Source organism: Musca autumnalis, unplaced genomic scaffold (assembly GCF_047663935.1).
Source record: "Musca autumnalis isolate F117 unplaced genomic scaffold, ASM4766393v1 scaffold_5, whole genome shotgun sequence".
NCBI lineage: Eukaryota > Metazoa > Arthropoda > Insecta > Diptera > Muscidae > Musca > Musca autumnalis.
The window spans coordinates 105,393,457-105,410,119 of record NW_027412088.1 but is presented as its reverse complement, the minus strand read 5'-3'; the positions used below and the strand labels follow the sequence as shown (position 1 = coordinate 105,410,119).

The 16,663-nt window shown below is 36.7% G+C and overlaps 1 protein-coding gene across 5 annotated transcripts in view; it reads left to right on the top strand.

The window, feature by feature from the left end:
• 5-HT1A (5-hydroxytryptamine (serotonin) receptor 1A) overlaps positions 1-16,663 on the top strand; it is an 891,027-nt gene that overhangs the window by 630,431 nt on the left and 243,933 nt on the right. For all 5 annotated transcript variants that reach the window (XM_073988641.1, XM_073988640.1, XM_073988644.1 and 2 more), the window contains 2 exons: positions 10,950-11,139; positions 14,568-14,705. In XM_073988641.1, coding sequence (XP_073844742.1) covers positions 10,950-11,139; positions 14,568-14,705 — 328 coding nt within the window. The remainder of the gene's footprint in view (positions 1-10,949; positions 11,140-14,567; positions 14,706-16,663) is intronic.

Genomic DNA, 16,663 nt, shown 5'->3' with positions numbered 1-16,663 from the left:
GGTTCCAAGAGTTGAGAACACTTCAAGGAATATGGGCAAGAGTACGCGAAGGAGTTCCAAGAGTTGCGAACACTTCATGGAATCGGGACGAGAAATTGAACATCACCACTCTGACTCACCTGGTTATCTGCGATTGTTTACTTCCACTCGATTAAATTCGCGCATTAGTTGACTTGACTTCCTTCGAACACTCAACCCCTTTCAATTTCCTCTGGTCCTTTTATAGGAAAACAGTCGGTACCTATTACCCATTAAACAAATATAATTCAGGCATTTTTTGCTAGGGGTAACCGGGATGATAGGTATCACCTATTACCAGACCGATCCTGGCCTTGAGTCGATCGGTCAGTGAACTTAACGCTTAACACTTGAACTACTTTAGTAAACAAATATGAGGGGTGGTTAAGTCAGTTTGGAAATACACATAACATAGACAAAGGGTATAGACGAAAACGAGCGTAGCTACTTTCGTCGTTACAAATCTCCCGTACTGAAAAGTTTTTCTACATTTGTTGACCCATTAATCTGTCATTTGACATTTCAATTTCGCTGTGGTCACAAAACTTCTCTACGAAGAATTATCAACATAGGTCCATAGGAGGGTATAAAAAGTTCGGCCCGGCACGGTCTCTTCGGAGTTATGGACTCACGTTCTTCTCACGCTTTATAGTATTTTTTTACTGCTTGGACGCTACAATACGGTCCCAAGAGATATGAACGTTGAAGTTCTTAGCTATTTTGAGCATTTTAATTTATATGAAAATAATCTTTGTAGTTAGATGAGATAAAAATATTTTTTTGTTTGCTATTAAAAAGCTTGTAGTCTTTATTTACATGGCATCCTAAAATGCCAATAAAGCTAAGTTGTGATAGTGTGGGATAATATCCCATTATCGAAATGTATACGATTTTCCATTTATTTATACTATTTGTTCAAACAGTTTTCGCATTTTGTTTTAACGAAAAAAAAATTTATAATAAACAAATTCTTCTTGGAATTCTATTTATTCATGAGAATTCTTCGTCAAACAAAATTTGCATTCAATACAAAAAAACAATTGTTTAATATCTTTGGGAAATATTTGCTTTCACAACCAGCGTACAAATTGCCTGAGGGCTCTCTTGTTTCTTCGATCTTTTCATTCATACATATCAGCCATAACTTTGTAAATATTGACCCTATTGCCTGCCGTATTCCAATAACAATAATGAACATAAATAACATCAAGTTTATTGGCAAAAGAATTTCAAAATTTTCATCATGAATTTTGTAGTTGTTGTCTTCCGTTTTTTTTTTCTTTTTTGGCGCTATTGTTTAAATCCAACACATCTTTTTTAAATTGCCATCATCATCATCACTGCGAAGGGTACAGCATTTCGTAAAAAAATTCTATTGCTGTTGAGTCTGTCTTTTTTCCCTCATTTCTTTTTTCATTTAATATGCATTATATTGTTTCAATTTTTCTCATTATTCATGATGATGTTGTTTTTTTGTTCGTTTGTCCATTGGTTGGTATTCCGAGTTCTGTTTTGTTCAGGCCCTTAGGACACTAAAGGCATTTTCATATTTTTCTATTTGCAACAATAATCCTCAAATATGCTGTCTCGACAAACAAGCGACCATTGCAAGAGAGGGAGTAGACCAGAAATTCATATAAAACAACAACAACAACAATAGGCACGGTAATAACAACTATTACTAGAAGCATAATAAATGTGCTTACTTTCGCCCCCGCTCTTTCAAAAAGCTCCTTAGACAGAGTAAAATCTTAGCAAAAATACACAAAGCGTACACATAGTAGTGTCTTTGTTAAGTTTAGTAAAATAGCAAATAAATAACAACAGCGAGATATAGTGTAGACCTTATAATGGCATAGTTGGTGAGCGACTGACTGTTGGCATTTAATTACATTTCTCAACATCACACACACATTCCCCAACCATACCACCGAAGCACTAACATCATTAATACTATCGAATACATTCTTATTACAAGAAAGATTTGTCAGATAATATTTATCATCAAAATTATAATATATAAGAAATGTGTATGAATGTAAAAACTCAATAATTCAAAATAGCCAAAGGCTTATTTAAACAAGTAAAACTGCTTAAAGTTCGGCCAGGCCGTTGTTATTACCTCCACCACGAGTTGTATTAAGGTAAAATGGAACAATTAGTTTCCTTTCGTTTATGAAGAAGACAAAATACCAAATTTCCGCAACTTCGGCAAAATAGTGTGGCTACCTTCAAAATACCGAAATTCGGGAGGTACTGTTCCGTGGGGGCTATATCAAAACGTCGAATACATCTATAAATTTCTGGCGGAATGTTTTTAGACTCAATGAAGAAATACTAAATAACAAATTTCCGATATTTCGCTAAAACCTTCAAAATAAGAAAATAAGAGGTACGCTTCCATGGGGGAACCCGTGGACCTATGCTGATTATTCTGGAACATTATTTAACTCTCATGGAAGACTAAGTAACAAATTTCAGTTTTTCGGTGGGATATTGACGTAAAAACCTTCAAAGTACGAAAATCGGGAGGTACCGTTCTATGGGGGCTATATTGAAACCTGGACCTATACCGACGAATTTCAGTCCAAAAAGCTTTTACCTCCAACAAAGACTAAGTACCAAATTTCAGGCATTTCGGTGGGTTGCTGTGGTCACAACCTTCAAAATATCGAAAATCGGGAGGTACAGTTCTATGGGGGCAATATGAAGGCGTGGACGTATACCGACAAATGGAGAATGTTTTATAACCTCAACGGGATAATGAGGGCAAAATCTTCAAAATACCGAAAATCGGGTGTTACCGTTCTATGGGGGCTATATCAAAACGTGGACCGATATAGCCCATTTGCAATACCAAACATCCTAGGAGTAATAGAAACTTCTATACCAAATTACAAAGCTCTCTCTTATAAATTCCGAGCTGTATCCTGATCTCAACAGACGGACATGGTTATATCGGCTTTTTTCCCTGATCAAGAATATATATACCTTAAAGGGTCTCCGATGAATATTTCGATGTGTTACAAACGAAATGACAAATTTAATTATACCCTTCACATTATGGTGGACGACGGTATATAAAAATGATCTCCACGCTAAATAGGCAAAATTTTCAAATAAAGAGAACAAATGTCTTCACTTGTTGTTGTTCCACTGCGTGTTTTACCTAATACATTTCTCTCTTGTAGCGTTGTGCCTCTTTTTCTAGATCATAAAGATTTCTCCTGACATACCTAAGTAGGGGAGTCCTGCAAACTATAGAGTGATTAGGATGGCTTTCATGCTAACATCCTAGTAAGTATTGCACCACAAGGATACCATTGTGTTGTTGTACTGGAAGAATCTTTGTCTCCTCATGTGGCTGGTCCACTGAAGACATTAGGAGGCAGCCAGTTGCAGTTCTAAGGGTGGCATTCTGACAGGTTTGAATATTTTTCCATCTCGTTGAACTTATATACGCGGGCATTACTGGCGCCGCATAGTTTACCACAATCAACAAAGTTTCTGTTTGCACCCTTGTTCTTACGTGAGGAGCTTGTTCCTACATCTCAGCTTGTCGCAGATACGAGCCTTGGCATACGCTGACGATCTGAACACGCTGTCGAATGTGACCCCTAGTGCTTGTTTGTGGTCGGAATTGTTTTACCATCGACCATGATATTCAACTTAGTTCTCACCTCTGACGTCAATGTAGTGAATAGAGTGGCCGTAGATTTAGTTGCGGATATTTTCATATTCCTCGCGTGCAAAAACGTTGTAAAATCGATGAAATACGAGTTCAGCCTTTCACAAATTACATCAGGAAAGTTACCTGACGCCAAGACCTTACAATCATCCGTCAGTTGGGGGCGGAATACAGAAAAAAGTAAATGTGAAACAGTTCCGTAGTTATCATCACGCTTTGGTAACTCCCTGTTTCTCTCTACGGGGCTTGGACTTCTTGTTCCTGAATGCCACGTACAACTGGCGTCCACACATATAATTGATTATCCAACGTATCAAACTTGCCGGAGAGTTGTCTGCTCGGTGTCCTCAAAAAGTATCAAAAGCTTTTGATAAGTCAAGCGCCGCCATCACTGTTCTAGCACACGGCTTTCTCTGGTTGAGTCTTCGACTAATATGTGTAGACATGTCGAGCAGCGCTGTTGTCTTGCTGTGCTGCTTACAGAACCCTTGCCGATGATAGGCAACGAATTGGTGGCTAGCCACTGGTTGAGAACTTTAGCGAGATACTCGACTCCCGGCACATCCAGCTATTTCCACATTCCCATGGAGATTTCATCAGGGCCAACGCTTTGGATGATTTATCATTTCATAACCTCATCCATTGATTTGAAACCAGAATTTTTTTCTTAACCTCTATGCCAAAAATTGTAGATGTGCTCGCAAAAAAATTTTTTAATTATTTTCAAATGGAATTGCAAAGGATTTTTGGTTTTCGCCATATATACTTTATACGGTCTCCGATGAATATTTCGATGTGTTACGAACGGAATAAAAAATTTAACTATACCCTCCATATTATGGTGGAGGGCATAAAAAGTGGGTATGCTAAAATAGCGTTTTATTAGTAAGATATACGACAAACAAGTAAAAAAGTATCAGTCGGCTTTGCCGACAGAGATATACCCTCAGCCTGTGTATATTGAAACAATTTTTTCCCAAAATACGTATGTATTTAGGTGGTTTTAAAACTTTCGTGCGTTTGAACCGACAAAAATGTTGATTAGGATTAAAGATCAAAAGTTTTGCGGAGGATATACTAAAAGGAATGGATCGACATTGACCGTTATGGAAGTGGATCTCCAGCCACAACATATGGTGCCATAGGGGTTTTTTACACTATTCGGGCTGTTTGCTCAAGAAGTATGGACTTGCCCCTAAAAAACTTTTATCATCGTAATTGAGGCAGCGAATGCAAGTTGCTTCAACAAAAATCAAAGTGATTCGAGAGCAGGTCTTAAAGTGAACTTATCCGAAATTTTGTGTGGGAGGTAACGGATGGAGTTGACAAATATAGTCCATATTTGAACCTGATCTATATCTGGTAGATATATTAGGATGTGTAAAGTGTAGACCAATTCGGCCACTCCCTTCAAGAGTTACCGTACGAACAATTTTTCCGAACATTTTTGAACTTTTGTGGGGGAGGTACCTGAAGGAGTGGACCGATATGGCTTATCTTCAAACTTAAACTACGTTTGGACAAAATATTACTAAGGCCATATTTTGGACCGAATCGGCAGATCCGTTCAAGAGTTATCTTGCGCTCCAACCACCTTACACGTTGGCATAGGGGTTTTTGCAACTTTCGTGCTATTTTCTCAGGAAGTGTGGACTTGCCCTTGAAGAAACTTGTACCGTTGTATAGAGGGCAGTGAATACAAGTTGTTAAAACAAAAATCAAAGCGATTCGAGAGATGGTCCTAAACTGAACTTCTCCGAAATTTTGTGTGACAGGTACCCGACGGAGTGGACCTATTGAGGCCATATTGGAACCTCATATTACTCTGGTAGAAAGTTTGCGCTATACAAAGTATGGACCAAATCGGTCACTCTCTTCGAGAGTAATCGTGCGCACAAACTTTCCGAACATTTTCGAACTTTTGTGGGGGAGGTACCGGAAGGAGTGGACCGATGTAGCTCATCTTCGAACTTAAACTAAGTTTGGGCAAAGTATTACGAAAGCCAAAATTTCAACCGAATCGGTTCATCCGTTCGAGAGTTATCGTGCGCTCCAGCCAGCAGGACAGACAGACAGACGGACGGACATGGCTAGATCGACTCCAAATTGTCTGAAACACATTTCGTCCAAACATACTTGGGGTCTAAAACCATTTTTTCGATGAGGCACATTTTCGTCGTATCAAAGTGTATATACCCTCCTTAGCCTAAAGGCTGAGGGTATAAAAATAACAAACAATTGGGATTTTTTACAAAGTTTAGGATATGCCTATTATTGGAACACATACTTCACCTTTCACACGTTTTAATATGGCGCTCATATGAAGGTTTCGATTTCAGCTAATTTGAAGTATATATATATGTATATATTTGTTTGAAATGGGCTGTCAGTTATGCGTTTACGGTTTCCATTGGTCAGACAATTTCCCTACCACAAATTATGGGCATAGGTAACAGAAATAAAAGTAATTATTATATTTTAGTTTATATGGTAAAAATCAAAAATGTTTTACAAAGAATCGAAGAATCCGATTTTCACCCATTCAGAATACGATAACCGTTAACATATTTCATAAAGTATGACTGAAATTCTTTAAAATGAAGTGTTTTAGAAGAGATCCCATAATGTCGACGGTTAAAATTAATTTTCGTGGAAGCTGTGTTGGCATCAATGTAGAAAAATGGGTTGCAGCCAACAAGGTTTTTATGTTCCCCACCGATTTCTGGCTAAACCTTACATTTTATAGACCTTTGCTTAAAGAAAGACTCAAAGAATACGCCATGGGCAACATGATACTAGTGTATGATGTATGTATCCACTCATCCACCTTAAAGTGATGCTGACATTTTGAAGCCGGAATTTCGGGGTTTTTTGAAGTTTTTAATAATCCGGACGCGTAACAAGATAATATTCAAAACTCATAATAGAGTTGTAGAACATGGGTGTGCTCCGTACAGCACCCTCGTAATTGGAGCCTAAAGGCTAAAATTTGATGCGTGCATTTAAAAAAAAAAAAAAACTATTTTTTGCCTGTAAAATTTACACGTGTCATTCAATTTCCTTTGAACACCGCGTGAATTTAGTTTTTTACGCGACGGATCTACTTAGCCCTTCCGCGATCGAATACATCCACTAAAACCGCGGTTATAGATACATTGGAAATAGTAAAATCAGCAAAAACATATTTTGACAAATCCGCGTACTAAACCGAGATTTTCTTAAAAATTTTTACAAAAATTGGAATCCTTTATACGCGAATAAATTATTTGCGAAAACGCGTGTCAAAGATTACAGAGATACGCAACTAATATAGGTTTTTCGCGCAATATAAAATGCGGATGCACATCCGCGGTTTTTGAAGAATCTATTTGAAATTGGTGTATATCGACTTATTTTTGATGGGCGCTAATGAAACCGGATGCACATCAAAATCGTCTACACATTGTGCGACTTTTACCCACACAATGAACGCAGAGTTAAACATCGAAATATGCATAGATATAGGCCAATTTTGTAAACGCGAACAGGTTTGAAACCAGATTTTTTTCCTTAACCTCTATACCAACAAGTAAAAAAGTATCAGTCGGTTTTGCCGACAGAGATATACCCTCAGCCTGTGTGAATTAAAATATTTTTTTCTCGAGAAAAACGTATGTATTTAGGGTGTTTCAAAATTTTGGGCGTACGAACTTCCCGACAAAAATATGGACTAGGATAAAACTCAAAGCTTCAAGAGTTGCCATGCGCTCCAGCCACCATATATGCTGCCATAGGGAATTTTTAAACTTTTCGGGCTGTTTTCTCAAGAAGTATGGACTTGCCCCTGATAAAGATTTTACTGCCGTAATGGAGACAGCGAATGCAAGTTGCTTCAACAAAAATCAAAGTGATCCGAAAGCTGGTCTTAAAGTGAATTTATACAAAAATGTGTGTGGGAGTTACCCGACGAAGTGTAAAAATATAGTCCATATTCGAACCTGACCTATACGTGGTAGATATATTAGGATGTGTAAAGTATGGACCAAATCTGTCACTCCCATCAAGAGTTATTGCACGCACAATTTTTCCGAACATTTTTTAACTTTTGTGGGGAAGGTACCTGAAGGAGTGGACCGATATGGATTATCTTCGAACTTAAACTAAGTTTGCACAAAATATTAAGAAGGCCACATTTTGGTCCGAAACGGCAGTATCATAGGTTTTTTTTGCACCTATCATGCTATTTTTTCAGGAAGTAGGGACTTGCCCCTGATGAAACTTGTACCGTTGTATGTGGGCAGTGAATATAAGTTGCTACAACAAAAATCAAAGCGATTCGAGAGCAGGCGCTAAACTGAACTTTCCGAAACTTTGTGTGGGAGGTACCCGAAGGAGTGGACCGATTTAGTCCATATTGAAACGTTATCTAAGTCTGGTACACATTTCACGATGTGCAAAGTACGGACCGACTCGGTTACACCCTTCAAGAGTTATTGTGCGCACAAATTTTCCGAACATTTTCGAACTTTTCTTCGAACTTAAACTAAGTTTGGACAAAATATTACGATAGCCAAATTTTGGAACAAATCGGCTCATCCGTTTGAGAGTTATCGTGCGCACCAGCTGGCCAGACAGACGGACGGACGGACATTGCTAAATCGACTCCAAATTGCCTGAAACACATTTCGTCCAAACATTCTTGGGGGTTAAAACCATAATTTCGATGAGACACATTTTGCCGTGTGAAAGTGTATATACCCTTTCTAGCCTAAAGGCTGAGGGTATAAAAAACGAAGACGTGCTTGCAAAAAAATTGAATTTTTTTCAAATGGAATTTTAAAGGAAATTTGGTTTTTACCATATATAGATAGATGTGACATACAAATGAGTATATCATTATTTAATTGAAACTGCAAAGTAATTTAATGTCTATCATAATTGTTTAACATATCATCCATTAATTTGAAACGTTCTATTTACTAATTAATTATGAAAGCTCAGAAATGTCCTTGTTATGACATTGAGATTATTCCAATAGCTCTTACAGTCAGTGCAACAACAAAACAGTACATACATATGTAAGTATGTATATATATATATATTGAGTTATGGACTTCATTGTGTCAATAGTCTCTGTCGTCACACACATTAAATCACAATACAAAGTGATATGTGATTTGTTTGTCAGTCAAGACAGTTTTAAGTGGATGCATGATGCTACATCTTGTTGTTATCTTTTATCAACAACATTTACAATAAAGCAGCACGTAATAATATTTATTGAAGTGTCACGTAGGTAACTATTTATTGCATCTTACATGAATTAATAGTCTTAGGTTAGCTAGGTTAAGTTAAAAATGGATTTACATAGGCGAGAACAAATGTTTAATTTAAGATTTAATTTAAGATTATTGCCTTCAATTAAAAAGGCAAACTTTTTGGTATACAAAAGTTCATACATTTCTTTACATCACTTTTCGATTTCGGCTTCGAAGTCATACATGATTTAACAGCTTTCCATAAACCCAACAGTCTTTTTTCCTACATAACTCCGCGTCCATTGAAGGTTGTATAAAACATTTACAGGAATTTTGACACATAATGTCCAGGAGCAAGAGGGCAACGTAACATATGGCTTACTCCATCTTTAATATAATCCTTTAGTAGCTATTGTGTTATGGTATAGCATGGAATCAAACCCATAATCAATAAAAATGCTATTATGTTTTTCACACATGTACCCAAATGTGTGCCAAAAGTTTTCAATTACACTGTGTGTAATTTTTTGTGTCATGGAAAATTAACCATATTCTGACACCGCAGCGTGATAGAAGACGAAAAATAAGAAGACACGTGTCTCGGCGTTTTTCCCTGTTACTTCGAATTTCGCGGTTATGGGCCCCCAAAGACCTGAGGCCTTGATGTCAAAAAGGACCATTTTGTCAGGCTCATATCTTCTAAACCGCTACGAATTTCGGTTTACTCGTGGAGGCAATGTTGTAGCTCTCATCTTAAAGGATAATAATTGGGAAGACATAAAATCCATTCAACCTTATCTTCAAGGTCAAAATCGTTAAGGTCAAGTTTCCGTTATAATTTTTTCTCAGATTTTGGCCTACAGATATCAAACCGATCAAAATTGAATCAAACAACCAACTACAAAAATGTACCTTAGATCTCAATAAACAACTTTCTAGAACATAGGAACCCTGTAGAAATGGTTCTTAAAGGTCAAAATAGCAAAACAAATGCAATTTTTATTTTCCTTTTTCGGTTTCTGCTCCATAGAAATTAAACCATTCAAAATTCAAGAAAACATTCAACCACAATAATGTAGCGAATATATCAGTATATAACTTTGTGGAACATCAGAGCCCACTACGAACTGTTCTTAAAGGTCAAAATAGCAAAAAACTTTAGAAAATATTCGATTTTTATACTTTTTTCTCCGATTCTGGTCCATAGATACCGAACCGTTCAAAATTCAAGAATACAAGCAACTACAAAAATGTACCTAAGATCTCAGTTAACAACTTCCTAGAACATATGAAAATTGTTTTGCTATTTTGACCTTTAAGAACCATTTCTACAGGGTTCCTATGTTCTAGAAAGTTGTTTATTGAGATCTAAGGTACATTTTTGTAGTAAACACTTATTTAGAGGATTTAACAGTTTTACGTTGTCTTCGCCTCTTTAAATCATAAGTGAACTTATTTTTTCGACTGACACACAAACATAAATAAATATATTTGTATTTTTTATGCATGCAAGGACACGTGTATATAATTGTCTTTGTAAAACAATAATCTTACGTCAAGCTGTTCTCAGTAATGCAGACTTATGAAGAAGAAGACAACGACGATGATGATAAATGTAATGTGTATAAAGAGAGATATGCGTGTCGATATGTTTCTGACATTAATGTTGTTAGACTATGCATGTCGTATATATATACATATGTGTATCGGCTTAGACAGCCATCATATATGTATGTATGTATGTTTACATAAGTAGTTTCAGATATGCGACATGCATATAAAATGAAATTATTTATGATGCTGATTTTTAATATGCAAAGACAGCCTTGAGTTGAATAAAAATAAACAAATACAAAAATATTTGGAAATTACATTTATTTATTGATCGAATTGACTTACACTGGAAGTCATGTAAAGAGTTTCACTTAGTTAAGTTAATATGACTTGATTTTATTTTTCATATTTATTTTTCATCACATCTCTTTGTATTTTTTTGTCTCTTTCAGATATTGGGCTGTCACAAATATTGACTACATGCATTCACGAACCAGCAAACGTGTCTTTCTTATGATATTTTTTGTTTGGACAGCAGCGGTGATAGTATCACTGGCACCACAATTCGGTTGGAAAGATCCCGACTATTTGCAACGTATTGAACAACAAAAATGCATGGTTTCACAAGATGTTTCATATCAGGTGAGCGCGAGTAGCAAAATAAAACTTTCTTTTTTAAATTGTTCGTCAGAGAATTTTTAATTAAATTGCATTTTGTATGTGGACAAGCGATGGCATCTTTGTGTTTGGTTTTGTGAAATGAATTTAAGATTAAAATTAAAACAAATAAAGGAGACTTTAAATAACCTTCGCCGTAAGGCAAATTTAAAGTTTATATTAGCTCAATGATGCCACCGTGGTGCAATGGTATGCACACCCGCTTTGCACGCAGAAGGTCGTGGGTTCGATTCCCCGCACAGGGAACATCAAAATTTTCAAAATACCCCTCAGTAATGTTGGCGACATTTCCTGAGTATTTGAGCCATGTAAAACTTCTCTATATAGTGGTGGCGTAAGACACGCCGTTCGGACTAGGCGATAAACAGTTGGTCCCATATTATTGAGCTAATATGAATCGGGGTGCACTCATTGATATGAGAGAAGTCTCCCCTGTCCCGTCTGGGATGTTTGTGGAACAATTGTATTATTAGCTCAATGATATGGAACCAACATTTTATCGCCGAGTCCGAAAGGTGTGACTTAAGATACAATTTCTAGAGCTGTTTTACTTGGCTGAAATGCTCAAAAAATGTCGACTTCATCAACGCTACGAGGAGTGTTATGCCACCTTTGAAAATGTAATTTGTCTGGCCTGGCATTAGGATTTTTAGGGCTTTCTTAACCTTTTGTTAGGAAGTATGGATTAGCCCACGAAAAACATTATATCGTTGTAGACAGGGCCACAATAACAAAATTCTGTAAGTATCCTGAGCAGCCCTTTAACTGCACTTAATAAAAAAATGTGATTTTTTGGAGAGGTTTCAAATGAATGGCCCGATATATTTCATCACTGAACTTAACTTATGTTTGACTGAAATATAACTATGTACAAAATTTGGACAATGTAAATAAATTACTCCCTTTGTAGGTATCGTGCCCTTCAGCTATCTTCGATACTCGAACAGCTCTTAAACTGTAAAGTTTTTAGACTCAAGGAAGACGATATACCTTCTATGAGGAACATAAGAACCCGCGGACCTATACTTATTATTCTCTTCTGGAATATTTTATAACCCCCATGGAAGACTAAATGACAAATTTTAGTCTTTCGGTGGGATTTTCACGTCAGAAACTTCAGAATTACGAAACTGGGGAGGTACCGTTCTATGGGGGCTATATCGAAACGTGGACCTATACCAGCGCCGACCATAGGAATACAAACAAAACGAATCTATGTGTGAATGAATGAGTGAAAAAGGCAACAACAAAATGATGTTTTTTGTTTGTTTTTCTTCACGCATGGTGTACGTGAGGGAATAAAGCAAATGCAAAGACAACTCAGTGGGATCGCTGAGTATACTGTCTTTGCAAAGAAGAGCAGCTCTGACCTATACCGACGGATTTCAGTTAGAAAGACTTTTACCTCCAGCAAAGACTAAATATCATTTCGGTGGGTTGCTGCAGCCACAACCTTCAAAATAACAAAAATCGGGTGGTACCGTTCTATAGGGGCTATGTGAAGGCGTGGACCTATACCGATAAATTTCGTATGAAATATTTAATACCCCCATTGAAGACCAAATTTCAGCCATTTTGGTGAAATATTGAGGCCACAACCTTCAAAATACCGGAAATAGGGAGGTTCCGTTCTATGGGGGCTATTCTAACGCGTGGACTTATACCGATAAAATTCGTATAGAATGTTTAATACCCCAAGTGAAGACCAAATATCAAAATTTAGCCATTTCGGTGGATTATTGTGGCCACAACCTCCAAAATACCGAAAATGGGGTGGTACTGTTCTATGGGGGCTCTATGAAGGCGTGGACGTATACCGATAAATTTCAAATGGAAAGTTTTATACCCCCATCGAAGACTAAATACCAAATTTCAGCCATTTTTGAGGAATATTTAGGCCACAACCTTCAAAATACCGAACATCGGGTGGTACCGTTCTAAGGGGGCTGGCTATACTAAGGCTTGAACCTGTACCGACAAGTTTCTGGGGGAACGTTTTATACCCCAAACGAAGACTAAGTACCAAATTTCAGCCATTTCGGTGAAATATTGAAGCCACAACCTTCAAAATACCGCAAATCCGGTGGTACCGTTCTATGGGGCTTTATGAAGGCGTTGTTAAATATTGAGACCACAACCTTCAAAATAGCTAAAATCGGGTGGTACCGTTCTATGGTGGCTATATCAAAAGGTGAACCGATATAGTCCATGTGGAATACCAAACCTGGTTTCGCTGTTATTTGAGCAGCTCTTCAGACGTATCGACTGTGGAACGGCTTCTCTGTCCTAGAACTTTTCGCTTTTCAAATGCAAATGTGTTTTTATACATTAACGGATATTTGGCCGTTGAAATGTATTTCTTCATGACAAACGCTATTTTGCGCTGCCTTTGAAGTTATGAGTTTTGGCTTTGAATATTTTTCGATTTTTTTTTTTGGTTATTTATTTCGACCTTTATTTTCTGCACCAGTAACCTCAATTCCAAACTTCAAAATGCCAGCTCTATCCGTTCACCCAAATCCAAATTGTACCAAATTGATTTAGTAATTTTCGTACCCATAGTAGGATTTTCCAAAACTACCTGAATCCTACACTTCGACGGTAATCTTAACTTCATACCTCAGGATTCCTGCTGTATCCGTTCACCCAAATCCAAGTTGTACAAAATTTAGTACCATTTAGTAATTTTCATACACATTAGTACTAATTTCTCAATCCAACACTCCAAAAGTAATCTTAATTCCAAATTTGAGGATTCCAGCGCTATCAGTTCACCCAAATTTAGTACAATTTAGTACCTTTCGTACACATAAGTACGAATTTTCAAAACTATCCCCAAATCTCAATCCTACACTCCATCAGTAATCCTAATACCAAAGTTCAGGTTTCTTACTCTATCCGTTCACCCAAATCCAAGTTGTACTTAATTTAGTACCATTTAGTACTTTTCAAACACATGAGTAGGAATTTCGTAAACCATTTTCTTATATCAACACTACTCCCCAACCTTGATTCCCATACCAAATTTCAGGATTCTAGCTATATCCGTTCAAAATATGCAATTGGTACCAAATTTAGTAACTTTTAGTACTTTTCGTACACGTATACGTCGAATTAGTACTTTTCGTACCCTTCTAGGACGAATTTCCAAAAAGCAGGCCTTATCTCACCCCTACTCACCAACAGCAAACCACAGTCAAAATTTCAACTTTCTAGCTCCAGCGGTTTCGTCACTCACTCACTTATCACCAATCTCTTTTGTATAAAAAGATAGATGTATGTACATTTTCCAATATTCATATAATTTTTTTCTCGTTTTTTTTTATGACTGAATACCTATCAATCTCACAACTAACCGTTGAATAACAAACATTTTTCTTTTATTCAAACAGGTATTCGCTACTTGTTGCACGTTTTATGTGCCACTGCTAGTAATTTTGGTGTTATATTGGAAAATCTATCAGACTGCACGAAAACGTATTCATCGACGTCGTCCAAGGCCCATCGATGTAACCGGCAACAATAACCAGGTATGTATGAATGTATTTATGTATGTATTGGCTATATAAAGGCCATTGTCGGAATAACCAAACGGCATTTTGTGTTATGCCAGACACGAGCTTTGTGTTCTTTTGCGTTGATTAAAACAAAGTTTGTTTGGTGGGGGACATAATATGTTTTCGACAGTGCTCCATTTACCAAAAAAAGCTTAAATTTATACCATGTTCATTTAAAATGAAAGGAAGTACAGTATATTGGGATCCATTTACTCAAGAAAAACTAAAATGTATACCATGTTCATTTAACTTGAAAGGACATACATATTAACATTTCTTATCTTCACCCAAAAAACATATTCTAAGCTCCACACAACCTCCTGGTTGAATATAGTTCAACTTCAAATATTGATCTCTATTAGCAACTGTTACTCAAGCGATGATGATGATGATTACGTTGACGACAATGATGATGACAAAGTTTTAATATTGATGAACAAATGAATGATAAATTACTTGAACGTTCGTTAGTTAAGTGTTTACATGATAAACAATCCTTTTTTATTCCTCTCTCCCTCGTACCCACACTCAAACATACACATGTGGATACATATTGAATACTTCGAGGACCATTTCTACCTGTAAGTCATTTATTATCAACTTTCCTGTAGGCAATGACTCCATCAGCCTACCCCAAAAAGGGCAATTCCCTTTTCATGCTTTCTTTTTTTACACTTTTAAATGCCAAACATCGTTAAATTGATGGATGAATGTGTTAACATGTTGGTAATTGAAAAAGGCAATATGGAGCAACAACCAACCTACCTATCTGATATTGTACGCCAGTAAAGTGTTATGCGTACATAAAGCAAAACAAGAAAGATAACTATACACAAAGTATAAAATACACACATTTGCAAAAACAAAGTAAAACCACCTGACCACAGCACCAATGGACCAATAGCGTTGCTGATAAACGTGGTTAGTTAGTCCATATGGCTGATCAGACAAATTGACGAGCAAGCTGGCAATAAATGGATGTTATGCCCGGCCAGTTTGTAATAGTGTGTGCTTGTGGTAAATGATTAAACAGTTTAGTCATCAACCGCATCAGTTTTGTAAAGATACTAAATGCAAGTTCCGATATATCTACATACAATTTTTAAATAAAACCGCGGTGAAATCATGAGACTTCAATTCAAGTAGAGAGCGTTTAGTTCGACCGGGCCGAACTTTTCGTACCCTTAACCATAAACTATGTATTTTACCTTATATGGAATATTCAGTTTTCTTTCTTTTACGAAAGAACAATGCCCACAACTTTAGGTGGAAGCGTTTTTTAACCACTCCTAAATTCCATACGAAATCCAAATATTTTAAATAGGGCGCCACCGTTTTATGGGGGCTATTCCAAAAAGTGGACCTACGTCCACAAATTTTGGCAAAGACGTTTTGGACAAGTTTTTTCACTAATCGAACCATAAATGCCATATTATAGCTTATTCTATCTGAAAATGAAGTTTCAGTTGGCTTTGTCGAGAGAGATATACCCTCAGTCTGTGTAAATTTAGAAATCTATAGACAGATCGAATACCCCAAGAATTATGTTTTTAATGGGGTTCTCTGAATATTGTAGCATTGTTTCGACGTATGAACATACCGATAAAATATCGATATTTTTAAGTATCTTAACGTTTGTGAACGTCCCGAGTAAAATACCTTTTGCTATTAAATTTGAATTGGATTAAAGCGCAAAAGTTTTTACATTTTGCGGAATAGATATCTGAAGGAATGTACCAACATAGTGGATTTTATTTGGGATTCATTGCCTTCTTTTTTCGCGCACACCAGCTATATTTATTGGTCACCGTAGGATTTAGAGCTATTGGGTTATTATGTCAGTCAGCAAAACATTATATAGCTGGAAGGAGGATCAGCAGGAGAGTACCTTGGGAAAAATTTCAAAACGATCTTTAGACAGCCCTTTAACT